General features: G+C 37.1%; 1 protein-coding gene across 1 annotated transcript in view; it reads left to right on the top strand.

The window, feature by feature from the left end:
• LOC108272343 (voltage-dependent T-type calcium channel subunit alpha-1I) overlaps positions 1–4,317 on the top strand; it is a 143,720-nt gene extending 139,403 nt beyond the window's left edge. The window contains exons 34-35 of the mRNA XM_053684293.1: positions 1,493–1,716; positions 2,347–4,317. Coding sequence (XP_053540268.1) covers positions 1,493–1,716; positions 2,347–2,982 — 860 coding nt within the window. The 3' untranslated portion in view covers positions 2,983–4,317. The remainder of the gene's footprint in view (positions 1–1,492; positions 1,717–2,346) is intronic.
• Positions 4,318–19,554: the final 15,237 nt, after the last annotated feature.

Raw genomic sequence — 19,554 nt, forward strand, 5'->3', positions numbered from 1 at the left:
TCTGTGTTTGGTGTCACTGACTGCAAATGACGTATGTTGTGATCAAGTGAGTTGTGTCACATATTTTGTGTGAGAACACACTGTCTCCGAGTGTCTATGTGTACAGTATGTCTGTGTGTGGTGTCTCGCATACCTCTGTGACTGTGTTTACCATCTGTCTGTGGCATTCCGTGTGTTTCCCGTTAATATTTTTAACAGAGTTGACCACACGTTCATCACACCCGACCCTGCATAACTAGCTAGTTTGACAAGCAATAAATCATAAGGAAAATATTCTATTCATTTATACAAATCCAGAATTTGGCTTGCTGGTCAGCTAATGTTTAATAACTTTTGCTAACTTTTGGAATGCATGCTGAGGCCACAAAACTTAACTAACTAGATCATTTAACAAGCTATTTTACAAAACTTAACTAGTTTGCAAATTCAACAAGCTATTTCACAAAACTGATCTAGCTACCTAATTTAACTAGCTAAATGACTAAACTTATGCTAATTTGCCAAAGTTAACATGGCTCACTTCCTTAGATTTGATGGTGAATTTTAAAGGCTGCTTTTTCATTTTACATAGGAGGCAAATGTGACATTTCATCCTACATGAATCGTTAACTCCACAAAAAAAATAATAATAATAATAATCTGCATTAAATGAAATTAAATATGCCATTTGAGATTTGTAATGAGTACTTTGAAAGGTCAAAATGAAAATTTAAGGAGTGTAGAAAGTATGTTTTCTTCTCTTGGAAGTTTACTTTATATTCATACTTTATAAATATATTCATATAGTACACATATAAATATTAAATTTTAGTAATACCTGAGTATAGTACAAATAGAAAGTATTGTCTATTCTATATACAGCTAGGTAAGGCTACTTGATAAAAAAAATAAAATAAATAAATATAAAAAAAATATTTACATGATTTGTGATTAGTGTCTTAGTGACACATAGCCCTTGTTCTCTTTACTACTCCTTAAATTTCCAGATTTCAAGGTACTGCTTTGTGAAGTACTCATAGACAGATAGTTTGTCTATTACTATAAACATGCCCCCCTTTTTTTTAGTTTCAGCTAAATCTGCCAGTTAGGGAGTGACTTTTGTGTTTAATTTATTAATTAATTGTTTTGTTTTGTTTTTATGAATACAACTCTAGTTCTCTGTGTTTTGACACATCCGTGTCTTGTGTAGCCCTGACAGACAGGTCAAGTTCATGAGAACGGGAGGACAGAAAGTGGATGAAGACCAAAAGAAAAGTTACCAACCAGAACCAAAAGACCTGTCTGTTTTGTTATGAACCCCCGATCTATTTCTGTGCATAAAAAAAAAAAAAAAAAAAAAAAAAATTCAAAATTGTATATAGTAAGAGTAATGTGATGCAATTATTGTGATGCATTGAGAAGGATGATACTGGGCTGTACACTGATCAAGTTGGAAATTTTTCATGCCCTTTTCATGCTTTTCCATGTGCTGCCTTGTTGAACGCCCCTGCAGCAGATGGTGAGCGAGGCGGCAGTAACAGCAGAAGGGACAGGAGGACGCCCTCTCCTCTCTTTCATCTCCCTGCAGAGTTCTTCCACCCAGCCACAGCCATGCCCCAAGGAAGCCTAGTCTCGGGTATGGTGCGGACAGGGCGACCCAGCTCCAGGCTCATTTCACCAGCCTCATGGGCATCGCTTCGGTCACCTGGAGCCAACAGCAGGGTCATGGGCTTACAGGTACAAGCTCTTTCAGATTAAGATGTCAAAATTTTACTCTCTTACACTATATGGCCAAAAGTATGTGAATACCCATATGTGCTTTCTAAACATCCCATTCCAGATTTAGTTTCCCGTTTGCTGTTATAATAACCCCCACGCTTCTTGCAAGGTTTTCTACTAGATTTTGTATTGTGAATGAGATTTGTTTTCATTCAGCCAGAAGGGCATTAGTGAGGTCAGGCAGTGATGTTTGGCTAGAAGGCCTAGCAGTCTGCATTCCAATTTATCCCAAAGATAATCAGTGGAGTCAAGGTCATGGCTCTGTGTTCATTCATGTTCTTCCACTCCAACCTTGGCAAACCATGTCATGGAGCTTGCTTTGTGCACAGGGACATTGTCATGCTGGAACAGGTTTGAGATCCTTGGTTGCAGTGAAGGAAAATCTTAATGCTACAGCATATGAAAACATCCTATACATTTCTGTGCTTCCAACTTTATGGTATCACTTTGGGGAAGAACCACATACTGTATGGGTGGTGTGATGGTCAGGTGTGCACAAAGTTTTGGCCATATAGTCTGTAACTACAGAAGAAAATACAATGAATCAATCAAAATAAATTATTTTATTGTATTTTTTCTTTATTTCAGCCACCATGCCACAGTGAGTCATCATTAGCCATGGGAAGCTCCGAAGTCAGCCTGCAGACCATGCTGGAGGAAAGCCTCAACTTCAGCGTACCTCCTCAGAGAGACCTATCTTTACCTCAGCCTCTGCTTTGCCCTGTACCCGATGAAACCCTCCCTTCTTCGGATCTCAGCCAGAGATTGCACCCTGACCAAACCAGCTTCACCCTCCAGGCCACCAGGGGGCACCAGAGGAGTCAGAGCAACTGTGATGGCAGCCCCAGCCCCAGCTGCAACAGGCTGAACTCCATAGAACCTTCGGATGAGGACACAGGGATCGGGGGAGGATCAAGTCAAGCATTTAACAGTGAACATTTATCAGAGACTATCAGCAGCCTTTCCCTAAGCTCGTTGCTAACACCTGGCTCACTGGCGCCACCATTGGCCAAAAAGTGCAACAGCACTGGGAGCTTAGAACAAGGGAATGTGTTGGCTCGAAATAAAAATGGACGGCACCTTCATAGCACAGACCAACCTCAGTACCTTTCCAACCCGTGGACAGAAGAGAGAGACGGAGGGGATGGGGAGAAAGGGATTGCAGGTTTGGGGGTCAAAAGCTCCAGTGAAACAATGGACACCAGCTCTCGGAAGAACAGATGAAACATGTTAATCGTGTTTTTTCTCTTCTCAGTTGCCTCTTTTTGAGAGTGGGACTTCTCTTAGTCTTTCATTCGTGACACGTCCATGTTTTGTGTAGCCCTGACAGACAGGTCAAGCTCACGTGAACAGAAGGACAGGACGTAGACGAGGACCAGAAGAAAAATTTTAATCTACAGAGAACCAAAAAGAGCTGGCCATTTAGTTGAGTATTAATTAAAAATATGGAGAAAAGTTCCAGCTAATATACCGAATGTGTGTAAGAATCTGAAGGTGAATGAAATTTGGATATGAAAGTCATTTTCATGGCTGTTTTTGTTTCCTATGAAATTTGACCTGCAGCGATCTTCTGTCTACATGCAAAAGGTGACATTTCAGGAAAGAAGCCTCGCGATGTCTCTTCTAATGTAGGACTTTTGATGTAAGATGCCTTGATTTGATATCATTCACAAACAAGGTAGCAATGATCAAACTTTTAGTTAGCTTCCCTTAGTAAATTCGAAGAATAATGATGATTATTTTCTAGGTGTGACCCTCAGTATTAGATTTTCGTCAATGTGTATGTAAGTTTCTGTGTCAGGACTTAATTATGCTTAACTTTAAAAAAAGAGGGCTAATTTAAAATTTAGTAGCTAGATTTTATCAACAAAAAAATATCTGGAACATTAAAAAAATAAATAAATAAATAAAATAAAATAAAAAACTAATCAGATGACTGATGCTCTGTTGGACATGATGGGATATTCCAAACTTACAGCTCTGGTTGAATAAATGTACAGAAAAGAAATATGCAGAAGCAGATGAAGTGAAGATGTCTAGATGATTGTCCACTGTTTGATGAGATTCATATATGAGAGCTAATGAGAAACGATGGTATTGTACCATAAAGATGTCAAAAATGAAGAATTTTATTTATTTTTACAAGTAGTAGAAATCTAATCTTCCTCATCCACATTGTATGTTGCATTTCTTCTCATAACTATTTGCAATTTAAGTGCAATGCAAAGTATCTTGATTCTGAAAGAATGTAGGTTTGGTATCTCTTGAATTGAGAAAATGAACAAAAAAAAAATGTTATTCAGGGGTCCAAAACAAATGTCTTTCAGGAAATTTAGGAATTTGTTTTTATTTATTTTTTTTTTCCACACTGCACGTGATTTATGTAGTCTACCTGCTCTGAGCTTATTATTATGTTGCACGATGTAATTATATTATTTCATTTTGATTCATTTATGTATTTTTTTTTCATCAAGATCAAATTCAATCAAGAAGTCATTTAAGTCATTAAAAAATTCTTGACTTTAGGATAAAGATCTAGATGTCAAATAAATAGAATTTACTCAGTATTTTGATTCTGATTTAGTGATTGATGTTGTTCTGAGCGTCCAATAGGTTCACAGGATTCATGCATGTAAAAAGGCTTAAGTGCAACCAGGTCTGTGATCTTTGCTGACACCGATTCAGCAGTTCGCTTGGCTGGTTTTCAGTTATGGATAGGATGCAGTGGTTCTTTGAGGATTTTTTTATTTTTATTTATTTATTTTTTTTAGAACAGTCTGCCTTGTGTTGCAGTTTCAGCAATTACTTTCTCAGAAGTTCTCTAAAGGGAAGTACCAAACTTTAATGATTAAGCTGAGTAGCCGGAGGAGATGATTTAGTAGAGATGAGTGGAGTCTGTCCAAGACTTAATGCCTGTGATAAATGCTTGTGAATTACAGTTCTGAGAGCTGTACTAATTTAGTTTTTTTTTTCCTTTTACTTTAATATGTAAAAGATTTGAACATCATTCTTAAGTGCTGAAATGCAGTTTGGGGATTTAGAATTTTAGGAGGCATTCAGTACTTTAGTTTGCATTCATTCTGGTTTTGCACAGTGAAAAACAAGCAAATATAACTATCTTGAGCTTTTTTCAAACTAGTACAGGAGACTGTGGGGAAAAATTACTCAAAAGCTTTTCCCTTTTAGATGTACCTTATTATTAGTGATGGCTGCTAGTAGGGCTGCACAATTATGGCCAAAATGATAATCCAGATTATTTTGATCAATATTGAGATCTCGATTATTTATCACGATTATTCATTGATTTTAGGGACAGCATATTTTTATTGCACTTTCACATTTAAATAAACAGACAGTGCTAGTGCTTAGACAAACAAACAGTGCTACATTCTTGCTAATGTACAAATCTTTGCATCAAATTAGACTGAGCCTTAAAGTGTTTCATCTCGTAGAAGCAAAATATAAATAAAATTATACCCAAAATATAGGATAAATGAAAATTCCATCAACCAAATGAAAATATGCATCAAATATAACAATATGCAACTAAATGAAAATAATTCAGGCGAATGCAGAAAAGGCAATAACAGTGTTTACAGGAGGAGAGAGACAAGACAATTTCTTTTAGGAGATTACAAAAATTTAGGAGCACAGTTGAAGTTTAGTGTTTTTTTTTTTTGTTGTTGTTTTTTTTTTTTTAAGAGATGGTAGCGTTAATGTGCCACGATATAACACACAATTAGGCATCAGAAAACTTGAGCTTGTTAATTATGGCAGCATTAGGAACATAGTCTCAGTAAATCAGATAGTCTCAGATCAATAAAAGATGTTGGTTGTGAGATCAGAGAGTTGACAGAAGCAGATGATGTTCAGTGTTACTCTTGTCATCATAATGGCTTCTCTGCAGTATTTACACACTTGTTCGGTTGACTGAGGAGATGAAAAGCAGTGTGAAAGTAACTGTTGCGCGGTGTAGATGCATTTTGCACTTCCTGTAGTTTTTATTCCGATTGTATTATACAACTCCGAACAGGTCACTCGCACCAGTGCAAATATTTATTCACAGTTGCACAAAGTACTTCAGCCGCAAATGCGAGTGAAATGGTCGCACTGTAGAGCCCTGAGTTTATCTGTAAAGTTTTTTCCCGTTCGGCGTGATGATGATTAATGTCCCCGACAACCTCTGTAGTGCCATTTAGCATCGTGCTAGCTAGTGTCATCTCGTAGAGAAACTGGCAGCTCAAGCGCTAAAATGCTAACGCCTTTTCCGGGCTCTGGCACTACAAAATGACGTCAGCCCTGCGCCGCTCTATGTGATTGGCTGTAAGTGTAGGAAGCGCTTGATTTGAATGGAGAAAACAGCTGAGTTTTCTATGAGCAGAGGATGAACTTCAAACGTCAATATCGCAGTCGATCATGTTCATGTAATCGTGGGTAGTCAAAATCATAATCGCGATCGATATCCGATTAATTGTGCAGCTCTGGCTGCTAGTGATATGAATAAAACTATTAGGATTAAGCAATGTATTATATCACAAGGCAAAATATTAAACACATACACAGGTAAAGGCAGATTCATATCGTGAGTTCTCATTTTTTTAAGTGATTCAAGTCTGTAATGATCTGGGTTCATGCACTGCTTCCTCCGAATACGAAACAAAGAAACCAGAAAAGTTGTAACCCTTTCATTGAAATGAAAACAAAAAGACCCACTAAACTTAAAGTCCTTTTGTGCTATTTATACTTTGATTAAATAATGTGTACCTAGTACAGTATATCACTTTTTTGGGATAAAAAAAACTATGATAGGATGATAGGGTAAATACTCTATCATGTTCATGTTCATGACACCAACAACTGTATTACGGATGTGTCATTGGAGCATCCTAAAAAAAATAATATAAACAAATCTAGGAGGTGTGTAACCATCTGACATGATTGTCTCATTCATGCTGCATGAATCTACAGTCTGGGCTAGAAAGAAATCAGCCCCAACCTCACTCCATCCCAGCATTCTGTGCATTTTTAAAAAAATATATAAGCATAGTGGATCCATTGTTTGGTTCTACAAAAATCTACTCCAAATCACAACTCACCATTTTGAAGTTATTATATTTATTATAATTTATTGCTTGAATGGTGGGTTCATTAAAGGGACATGCGGGGGGAGGGGGGGGGCTGCCATGTCTCTGAATTATTTAAAATTTGTCCTTTCAACATCAGTTAATAAACAATTATATTATGTAAAAAGCATCTGAATTTAAATGAACGTGAGAGCGTGCACAAAACAGTAGCAAATTATTCACAAGAAAGTTTTTCCTATAAAGAGAATTTTCCTATTTATTTGTTTTGTCCGACTCGAGTCAAAAAGTTGTCATAGAGCAATCGAGATGCGTCTTGCTTCAACAGGCAGACAGGTATGCTGAAACCACCATAGTCTGCTAACCTTTTCGTAATATTAGCAGCCTTTTATATGCTTATCGCTGATAGTTTTCAAATTGATTGAGACGGAGTGTGTTGGTAAGTACTAACTACTCAAGTTCATTACACTTCCAAAAATGCATGTAACCATGTTATATTACATGTATGTTATATGGTCAGTAAAAGCACAATGCCAAACAGTCAGAGAAGGCTGAAAAATAAAATAAAACTGAAGAAGGAGGCATTGAAAGGGACATCTTAAAACTTTGAGACTAAAAAGCCACAACAACAAGCAGTGCTGCAGTTTTATGGAAATCAAAGTGATGCTGCCAAATGTAAATTTTAAATGTGAAATTAATAGTTTTACTGAATTTACAGTAAGTGACATACAGTGGGTGTGTCACTACATTTGTGAATAGTGAACATTACATAATGATTTAATGAGTCTTTATTGATCACATATATATATGCATAGTGAAATTCTTTTATTCACATACCTCAGCATATCAGGAGGTTGGGGTCAGAGTGTAGGGTTAGCCATGATATAGCACCCCTGGAACAGAGAGTGCTAAGAGCCTTGCTCAGGGGCCCAACAGCAGCAGCAGCTTGGCAGTGCTGGGACTTGAACCCCCAACTTTCTGATCAGTAACCCAGAGCCTTAACCGCCAAGCCACCACCGCCAATTTAAATAATGTTTAAATTTTCTTTTAAAGATTCTTTGGATTCATCTCTCCACTAAAATTTGCCATTTTGTTGTAATTATTTCTATAAATGTAAAAGTACAATACCATTAGGTTATATTATTAGTGTCATTCTCATATTCATTATTGTCACCACACACAGTCTGTTTATAATGTCTACCAGGGTGATATGAATATGTAGCTAAATTAAAGTTAGTAAAGTAGTAATGCAGTTAAAGTAGTAAAATTAGCTCTTTGGTGATATATCCCTATTTTTAACATTTGAGCCAAGCCGCTGAGGAACTCTTTGAATGTCCCTGGTTCATTATTATTCTTAATGAAAAACACAACATCAACAAACCAGTACAATGACAAACTTGCTTATATTAAACCAAATCTTCCGCCATCATCTTGTCAGTCAGCTTTCCTCACTCTCGTCACACGCTAAATGAAATCTTACTCTTGCTGACCTGTGCTACGACTCTGACTCATTCGGCTCATGCTAAATTGAGCAGACGCATTCGGTTTTTAAATGTAGGGTCTGTTCTCTAACTGAGCTAAATGATTTTTATTGCCATAAAAAAGCAAAACGACAGTGGGGGCGGTGCCACGTGGGCAAGTGATGTAATCAGTGTGAGGCCAAACACAGTGTACCAACTATTGCAGCAAGCTTACTTACAATCATTCATCACTTTATATTCAAATATAAAACCTGTTTAAATGATTTCAGTGTGTATCAGTACTTTATCAGTACTTTTTGTACATTTTCATCACATTTTAACAATACCGTGATAATACAGAACCACTTATAAATGAATGGCAATGTTCTTGTGCAAGGGAAAGGTGAATTATAGAGTGGATAATATCTGTACATACATGAAATGTGTGTGCACAATGGTTATCTTGTTTCACAAAAGATGAATGAAAAAAAAGAAGATGAATGAGTTTTGTTTTCCAGTGGGGAATTTGGGGCTAGATTCAGAACTTTTATGTGGTTTATAGATGTAGTTGAGTTAGATTTTTTTTTTTAAACCTGGCAACCCTGGTTAATCATATTAGATCTACTGTGCTCCTTTCACACACTGTAGTGGGAAACACAACTGCTGGATCGAACACAGTTGAAGGTATTGAGGCTATAGTGTTACTAATGCCATCCTGCTCCACAAAAATCTTTGCTCACAAGCTGCTGCTGTTTATTATTGAATTCTAATTGTTATTTGTCTATTTGATTGTCCCCTAGAATGAAATGGGTTTAATCCAAATCTCAATAACTCAATAAGAAGCTTCCTATAATTTAGAGCTCATGTGTTCTGGAAAGTTCAGGAATAGAAAGTTCTAATGAATATACAAAATATTATTATACACAATTAGATCTTTGCTGAAGAGGTCCATTTAATATATTTTTATAGTTAATTGGGTCCCTGGCTACAACAAGTTGGAGAACCTCTGCTCTAAACGATTTTCAAATTACTACTTAATTTGGTGTACTCTCAACATCTGCTGTTTGTCAATTTAGTTCTCTGGAGCTGGATGTCAGATGCATTCAAGCTTATTTATTCGCACTGAGCATAACTAACTAATGTATGATGTTCCCAGTTTGGTTCAAATAGCATAAATGAAGGAGAGAACTTCAAAAGGAAAAACTGAAGTGTTGAAAAAAAGAAAGGTTAAAAAGGACCAATTAATGGACACTTTGCTCCAAAAATTATTTGTGGTGTTAATGCTAACCGAATGCAAATTTAGAGATTTGTGATCTAAGCCCTATATATTGTACAGTGGTGCTTGAAAGTTTGTGAACCCTTTAAAATGTTCTATATATCTGCATAACTATGATCCAAAACATCATCAGATTTTCACAGAAGTCTTAAAAGTAGAAAAAGAGAACCCAATTAAACAAATGAGACAAAAAATATTATAATTGGTCATTTATTTATTGAGGAAAATTATCCAATATTACATATCTGTGAGTGGCAAAAGTATGTGAACCTCTAGGATTAGCAGTTAATTTGAAGATGAAATTAGAGTCAGGTGTTTTCAATCAATGGTTATGACAGTCAGGTGTGAGTGAGCGCCCTTTTTATTTAAAGAACAGGGATCTATCAAAGTCTGATATTCACAACACATATTTATGGAAATGTATCATGGCATGAACAAAAGAGATTACTGAGGACCTCAGAAAAAGAGTTGTTGATGCTCATCAGGCTGGAAAAGGTTATAAAACCATCTCTAAAGAGTTTGGACTCCACCAATCCACAGTCGGACAGATAGTCTGTGAGGTCATAAAGGAGACAGGGTAACATTTAAGCAACTAAAAGCCTCTTTCACATTGGCTAATATTAACGTTCATGTGTCCACCATCAAGAAAATACTAAACAACAATGGTGTGCATAGCAGGGTTGAAAGGAGAAACTCACTGCTCTCCAAAAAGAAAATTGTGACTCCTCTGCAGTTTGCTAAAACTCATGTGGACAAGCCAGAAGTCTATTGGAAAAATGTTTTGTGGACAGATGAGAACAAAACATAATTTTCTGTTTAAATGTGAAGTGATATGTTTGGAAAAAGGAAAACACTGCATTCCCGCATAAGAACCTTATACAATCTGTGAAACATGCTGGTGGTAGTGTCATGGTTTGAGCCTGTTTTGCTGCATCTGGGCCAGGACGAATTGCCATCATTGATGGAACAATGAATTCTGAATTATACCAGCGAATTCTAAAGGAAAAGGTCAGGACATCTGTCCATGAACTGAATCTCAAGAGAAAGTGGGTCATGAACCAAGTCAATGACCGTAAACACACAAGTCATTCTACAAACAATGGTTAAACAAGAATGAAGTTTATGTTTTGAAATGGCCAAGTCAAAGTCTTGACATTAATCCAATAGAAATGTTGTGGACCTGAAGGACCTGAAGCAATCAGTACATGTGAGGAAACCTACCAACATCCCAGAGCTGAAGCTGTCCTGTACTGAAATTCCTTCAAGCCAATGAGCAGGACTGATCAACAGTTACCGGAAAGATTTAGTTGCAGTTATTGCTGCACAAGGGGGTTGTACCGGATACTGAAAAGCAAAGGTTCGTCAATAAATAAATGAACAAGTATAATATTTTTGTCTCATGTGTTTAATTGGGTACTCTTTATCTATTTTTAGGACCTGTGTGAAAATCTGATGATGTTTTAGGTCATAGTTATGCAGAAATATAGACAATGCTAAAGGGTTCACAAACTTTCAAGCACCACTGTACAATATATAGGGCTTAGATCACAAAGCTTTTATAGGGCTTAGATCACAATCAGGATTTAATAATCCTTTTATTAGGACATTGTGTTGTATTTACTAAATATAAAGTCAGGTTTATTTATTTATTTATTTATTTTATCTATGGATGCCATTATATCATTAGCAGGGTTTGGCAAGCTATATAGGCATTCATTCTTCTAATTTGCTTTATTTATATTTACCCTTTGATGAATTTCTCAACAGTATGTAGATTAAGTGACAGAACCCACAGCATATCTTAAGATATTCTTCCAAAATATCCATAATTTCCATCTATGATTGGATTGATATCAGATTGTAATTATTTTAACATTCTCAAACATGACTAATCATGAAATGTAGCAACATCTACCTGTAGAATTGCAAAAATGTTCATCAGGACAGGACAAGCTTACCCTTGAATTTGTCAGAAGTCATTAGGTAGCTTAATGGGAATGGTCTCAGCAAAATTTCTGGCTCAACTCCATCTAAAGACAATACACTAAAAGACCTGCCACTAGACAGAAAGTATCTGATGTTATATGACAGAACAGTGCCAACAGAGTTTATCCACAGTCGTTGATTTTCATTTCAGACTAACCTACAAATGCAAACTGCATTCCGACCTGAATAAGTGTAATATCTGTGGTTCTCACTACAACAGAAATAGTTCTATACATTGTAGATTTACTGTCTGAACTTTGTTTGCCACGTTTATGGAAACTGATTAGATTTGATTCAGATTATTTGCTATAAAATAATATATTGGTGACTGGAGACAGTTTATTAACTAGCCCAAACCTTGTTCCAAAACTAAAACATCTTTGCAAAAAAGCTGCATCCGTGGCATAACTGTTCATGGGTCAAATTACAAACAAAAAAGTAGCCAAATGATAGCAGTATAACTAATTATGAAATATATAATAATTAATAAAATAATGTAGAGGCCACTACTGGCTTAGTGGTTAACATGCTTGCCTTGCACCTCCGGGGTTGGTGGTGCAAATCTCGCCTCTGCCCTGCATGCGTGGAGCCTGCAAGCTCTCCCTGTGCTTCGTGAGCCTTCTCTGTGTACTCCAGATTTCTCCCCCAGTCCAAAGACATGTGCTGTAAGGTGATTGGCATTTCCAGATTGTCTGCGGTATTTGATTGTGACCTTCATTAAATTGGCACCCCATCCTGAGTGTCCCCTGCCTTGTGCCCCAAGTTCCCTGGCATAGGTTCTAGGCTCTCCCGTGACCTTGTGTAGAATAAGTGGCATGGAAAATGAATTGATGGATGTAATAAAATGTTTAGTTTAAAAAATAAAGTATAATTCTAAAAGTACTCAATTTAAATGTACTCAGTTTTTGTTGCCTAACCCTACCTGTCATATCCATTTAACTGTTTTTAAAATAAACTCGAAAAATGCTTTTTTGCCTTTTTTATTTATTTATTTTTTTATTTTTATTTTTTAAAGTTACATTAAGTGAAATTCAACTGCATTGCTGATTAAAAGTGTTCAATCCAATCTGGCAACCCTGATTTTTCCAAAATCATCATCTCTGCATGTGTGCCCGTGCAAGAGCGACATTTCAATCCATTTATACATGTTAAATATAGTAGGAATTAAAATATGATAATGATGATATTGTCTTAAGACAAAAATCCTAAGGGGCCAACGATTTTTCAAGGGGAAATTATTTTATCATGTTTGTGATGCATCACCTCACATCCTTTCTCATAATGAGACAAGCAAATGAGATTTTTTTTCATGGAGGAAGAAAAAACATTTTGAGCTAGACTGAAATAAAATCACCATGTAGCAACAACGTGAAAATAACAGGGCCTAAGAAAAAAGGTTTTCGTTCCAGCATGACAGTATGTTACAAGTGTATAACTAAACTGTAACTATGTATAGACTAAATTTCTTGTACATTATTTGTTGCTTTCAAATTGGTTTCATCTGTGCTCGAAATGTTAGATAAGCACAGGAAACTGTTCAGCAGTAAAACAGAAGCTCATTTGGTTTAAAAAAAAAATAAATAGAAAAATAACAAAAATAACAGCTATGCAGAACATGTCACAAATATATATATATATATATATATATATATATATATATATATATATATATATATATATATATATATATATTTGTGACATGTTCTGCATAGCTGTTATTTTTGATCCATACATTTTGGGAGGTTTTTGAAAGAGTACCCGATGCAGGGAGTAGGGAATAGGCATGTTTCCATTTGAATGGAACACATCCCCTTCTTGGAGAGAACAGGTAAAACATCACACTAATGATTTGCAGCATGAGTTTTCAAATTAAGAACAAAAGTTACAGCAATATTGATGTAGGGAAAGTTGTATTCAGAATTGAGTTACGCACGCACTTTTGGGCAGCCCATTCAGTTTTTTAATAGCTTCTTTAATTATAAGCACTTGCCTTTACACATGAAAAATTTAGGTATAGAAAATACAGACTGAAGAAACTTGAGTTGAGGTCAAACAAAAAAAAGGTCAACATTTCATCTAACTGAATCGACATTCTCCACTCGGTGTGTGTAGTGAACTCTGAATACGACCACATGTGTGGATCCTTCTTGCTCTCTTGCCAAATCCAGTTTGTGTTCACATCAGCTCAACCCGGCCCTTTAAACACTATCGGTTCTAACAGAGAAGATTAAGAAGACACATGGTGAGCGCCAATGCTGCCCACACAGCATGTGGAAAAAAAAATGTGCCACGTTAACTGGGGATTAGCATTAGCATCAACTTTCTGAGCAGGTGCTTCTCCAGCTGCTACCAGTCGCCTGTGTTGCTGGACATCTGTCCAGCACTTAGAGCTTTGAAGTGCTTGCTGTCAGATGTCCTGCTTTGTTCTTACATCTGACAGAATGCTGCTACAAACGAGGTGCATATTAGCATTACAGAGCATCAACAGTGTGTTAGGGCAAATATGCATGTCAGTCCCATTCTGCTAACTAGCTGTCAATCAGTTGCCAATATAACAACAAATCAGTGTTGCAAAGTCATCACACATGTGCTATTTTGTGTGTATATTATTGCGGGGTCACTGTAATCCTCACATTTCCCTACCTTGTCCTATTTGTTGTGTCTTCCACAGTCTCTCTCACTTGATTCGGACTGTCGTCTTCAATTTGCTTTGACATAAAGCGGTAATGACTGAGCTACCGAGCTCAGATGGATGGCCCGCTCGGTCACAACCACTCAATCTAAGTCTCATTCATCCACACTCATCCATTTGTAGCAGCAGGGCCCAAACCATCACATCACACACTGCAATTAATTTACCTACTTGCTCACTCATTCCCATTTCTTTTTTTTCCCACGACCACAAAAATACTCACCATGGAGTGGGTCCTGGAGGTGGAAATCATTCTTAATGGGCTTGACACACTTTATAAAATGTGACAGAGTCACTGTTAGTACATTCACTGGGACTAGGTTTGGTGTAAATTGTGATATTAAGAAAAAGGGCCTTGTGACAGGAGACTTCTGATGTATTAAATTTTACCTCTCTAAATTAGATAAGAGCTCTGAATTTAATTTGAATTCCAATTCAGAACTATAATTACACAGTGGCCGCCGCATTCAGATAATTAGTGGGCCTGGCTGTCACAGCTCCGCCATCATCCAGGTTGTGTAACGTGGCAGCCCAACGGTATTAATTCCTTCAGCTGGAGAAATCTGTTAGCATTACTGTTGACTGTAATATCTTTACCCTGTCGTTGTTGGGCTGCAACAGCATCCCTAGCTGAATCAGAAAATAATGAGACGGTTCTTCAGAGACGGGGATTGAAGCAGAAAATGCTGATACATATTCATGCAAGCCTCAGTGCCCTATGGCAGCCAAAAGTTCACGTTTTGCATTTCAAATCCATAAAATGAAAAATATGAATGCAAACAAATGTACCTCTCTTCCCTGAGGCTGTGCGAGTCTGCATATGTGTGCATATTGATTAGTTCAGCCAGCTATATGTTATACATGGTCAAATATTAAGCAAAGAATCAGTAAACACAGAACAGCGTCCTAATCAATAAGGCCACTCAGGGTTCACCAAGAAAAGATGAGAAATGGAAAGGTGAAGAAGTGAAAGATGTTAGGACTCATTCTTTCTCACCAGAAATCTTGAACGTCACAATGGTTCTTTCTTTCTTTCTTTCTTTCTTTCTTTCTTTATTTATTTATTTATTAACATTCTCTTATTAGTCAATTTATTTCACATTACATCACACTGATTTCAGGCTTAATTTTCACTAGCAGCTATTTAGTAATAGAATGTAGAGTGTATTTCATAAGTATTCATCCCTGTTCATCTTTTACCACGTTGAAACCCCTAAAATTAGTCTTGGTGTAACCAACTGGCAGCAGAAAAATTAAATGACTACATTTTCATGGACAGCAGTAATCTAATTATTGACCTTACTCTGAGTAAGATAATAATGTGATTAAGGTGTTTACATGAGTCGCTTTTAGAATACTCCTGTCATGTTCCCACTTTACATGTAATAGAACATAATTAGATTAACAGCACACGTCATTTCGTCACCGCGCCACGCCGTCCGACGTCCCGCCAGAATTTCACGTATCAACATACAGTTCGTCTTCGTTATGGTACCGTATACAGTTGTGGGTGTGTTTATTTAATTTTTTACGTTCGCTTTAAGTGCAGTTAATTATTTGTCATGCTGTACATTCAAATAGACAACTGCTTGAAGAAGTCGGCTGCGTCCCAAACCGCGTACTTACCGTCTATATTCTATATAGTAGCCGAGATACATGTATTTTTCCCCACTACATGGCCACAGTAGGCAAGTATCCGGTTTTCGACGCAGCCGTACTGTCTTGTTTGCCGTAAAATGTTGAGCACTGCCATGTGTGATCGTGTCCTTTCGCAAAATGCGGTGAAAACTCTCACACGACGGTAATAATGTGATTAAGGTGTTTACATGTCTGTAATACACGTTGATAATACGACTAAAACAGGAGTACTCCACATGTCTTAATTCGATTAGTGCTTACTTCGAGTATGACCTTAATCAGATTAAGGTAATTAAAAATTGCTGTTTACATGGTAGTTTCTTAATCAAAGTATCGTCTTAATCGGGTTAAGAGTGGATTATTGTTGTCCAATTAGTTGAATGCAGTCAACCTGTGCGCAATTAAACTGTCATGTGATCTGAGTGTAAATACAGCTGTGTTTGTCAGATTACATACTTAAATTAAGAGCATTATGAAAACTAAGGTGCTAAGGTACAATCAAAGTTCTGGAATGATCAGTATCAGTCAGGTTTTGGGTATGAAAAATCCTTTGAACAACCTTGCTATTGCATTAAATCAATTATTTAAAAAGGAAATAATAAAAGAATATGACACAACAATGACTTATGAGTCACACACTACCTGTGAAAAATGAACATCATTGAAAAATATGGCAAAAAATAAAATAAAAAGACCTGCTATACATGTGAAATCTAAAAAAAAAAAAAAGTATAGTGTGATTATTCAAATTTATTTGACTCGTCCATAAGGGTTGTCTTTAAATCTCATCATAAACTCAGTGTTACTGTTTTCCAGCCAAAGCACAAATATGCAAAAGTTATATAAGTACTTCCCTGCAAACACCTAAAAATCCTACCCCAAAATTGCACAATTGCCCACATTTCCATCCATTTGCACATGCATTTTGAGCTAGAGTTAAAAAGGTGGCCATCAGCATCAAAGTATCACTAGCTCATTTAAGGCATTAGCGATGATTGTTGTACTGTTGTTGGAGAGGGTGCATATGGCTGTAATTGCTTGTCGTCCACTCGATACACTTTTAGCACTATTACACTTATTCACATGAGCGCAAAAGTGGAAGGGAATCAGGTGCTACCAGCATCACATCATCCACTAACACCCGAATGACTCTCTGTGTTCAAACACACACTCCAAACGTCAGGAGAGGTGCTTTCAGGACATTTGGGAGGTGGAGGACGTGTCAGAGAAAATTAAATTCAATTTCTGGCCACTGCCATCATCTGTAATTACCACACGGGCTAAGTGAGGTCAGGATTAGAGAGTGGGTCGTGTTCCTGAAGACCTCAATGTTCAGGGCTCCTTAAAGGACAAGAATATCAATCTGACGTTGGCCATGTTTGGAGGTAAATAAGAAATTGAGGTCAAGAGAATGTGCTCTCCGCACTTACCATATTAACCCAAGAGCTTCCAAGCTGTCTCTTTCTCTTCTCACTTGGAGTCGGCTACTTTTCATTGCTGACATTTCAAACACTCAACCACTAACTGTTTCCAACAAAACTCTCAAAATATCTCAAAGCATGGAATATCATGAAACATCAAAACAGTATGTGAAACTTCATATGGAATTAGATTGCAACCTTCAGATTCTGGATAGCTAAATCTTGCGAGTACAGACCATGCCCTCAACTAAATATCATGGATAGTGATTGTGGAACTGTAAAAAGATGGGAGATCTGGGCTGGTTCTGCTTCAGGCTAGACAAATAGACCATTTGCATGATTTGCATGGTTGTAAAGACTGCCACTGAGTGAACTATTCCACCCATGTATATTTTGTGGTTTTAAAAAAAGTTTGGAGTTCAAGAGAAAAATTGCTAATGCTTAAGCAGATTCGCAATACACTGCCACTAATGAAAATTGAGCCCTTAAAGTTTGTTCTCCATTTATCTCAATTTTTAATAGTGACATTTCCTAGTGTGTTCATTGCTGAATTGCCTCTTCATTGCCATCTATGGAAAAAAAAAAAAAAAAGAAAAATCCTCACTTGCTCCAAGCACACCAGGCTAAGATTTACAAGTCAGACTGCTGGTTTATTGCTGTTCAAGTGTCAGGTTTTTATAGTATCAGATGGCTATGAGTGCAGAGTGAGCTTTGGCATCTCTGTATAAGAGAAAGGGTTCTAGGTAGAGAGGGAGGGAAAGACAGCTTTGATCACGACTCCTCCTGTCTTCACCTGCCAAGCTATTTCTCATTCTGAACTTTGAGTACAAGAGTGAGCATGGATTTGTGCCCTAACATACACACAAGCGCACATGAAAGCACCCGTGAGTATGCTGAAGCCAAGACAGAACAACAGGCACACACTGTCTTCCTGTTAGTTTGATGTATGTGGCACGCAGCACTGACAGCCTGCTTCATTTCATCCTGGTTCTTTCCATCTCTCTCTGCCATGAGCTTCTATTCTCTATTCTTTGTTGTTTAACGTGTGGGCGAACCCGGTGCCAGCAGTCGAGAGCCGAACCAGTGAGAATGAGCGTTCTTCACACGTCGGTTGGCACTGGCTCGTGTGAGCGTGTTTCTTATGTTCCACAAACACACCGGGATACATTCTAATACACCAATATATTTTCCTCACTTTTTGGTCTTCTATTATTGTGCAGCAGCTGAGCTGTGAGATCCAACCATCAGCCTTTTCACTTAGACAATTATTCTGTTTCAAATTGCTCATTGCTCATTTAGACACAAAGCCTGTATAAAACCAGAAATAGCTTGCTGAGCAACTTTCACATATGATGATATTAAAGAAATTGACATGATAGTGCTGTTGAAAACTCAATTCTGATTAGTTAGGAGTTGATTCATTTTCTATAACTGCAGTTCTGACAAGAGTTCCAGCTTCAAGGTTTATATTAACGTGCTATTGTTTCCTACAAATAAACTGATTTTTTTTATGTTTACAGTGAGGAGACTTGTGTTTTGCATTTGTGGAAGTAGTCTCCAGTGTCATCGCTTTGTAGCAGTCAGAGCTAAAGCTGTAACTTTATGTTTTCTGGCACAGGAAAGTCTTCAGAATTTATTGATTTGCGATTTCTGGTTTTTATTATTATTTTATTTATTTATTAACCTTATTGGAAATTAATCAATTTTGAGGTGTAACTGTAACCTGTGTCGCATCACACCACCATATCAGTTCACTATAACAGCATGTCTGTTGTGTTTTATTCCTTGCATATCGTTTGGTTACCATTTTTCTCACCATTTCTCTCCACATGGCTTTGCATCTTGGACACAGCTACAAGCTGTGACCCGAACATCTGTCCTCTGCCTCATCATCACGATTCTGGTCACTAATGAACCAAGATGCCAGCTGCTGAGGGAAAAGTGGGAGTGTGTCTGAGGGTTGTCTCAGACACACAGAGTCATCAAAGTGTATATATAAAGTATAGTTGATGCTGTCAAAAAGTGGATGCATTATGCCTTAACATGGCTGTGCACACTGTACTGTACATGGAATGATTAATCTGGCATCAGAAATTGACACTCAAACGTGTATATAGTGCAAATTAATTGATACGTTCTCAAGTGTTAAGGACCATGTCAGCTCAACAATGAAGGATTTGTGTATGTGACTTTGTGGAAAGTGACCTTGAAGAAATCTTGTGGAAAGCGTAACATTTGCTAA

The sequence above is a fragment of the Ictalurus punctatus genome, chromosome 12 (genome assembly GCF_001660625.3).
Source record: "Ictalurus punctatus breed USDA103 chromosome 12, Coco_2.0, whole genome shotgun sequence".
Taxonomy (NCBI): Eukaryota; Metazoa; Chordata; class Actinopteri; order Siluriformes; family Ictaluridae; genus Ictalurus; species Ictalurus punctatus.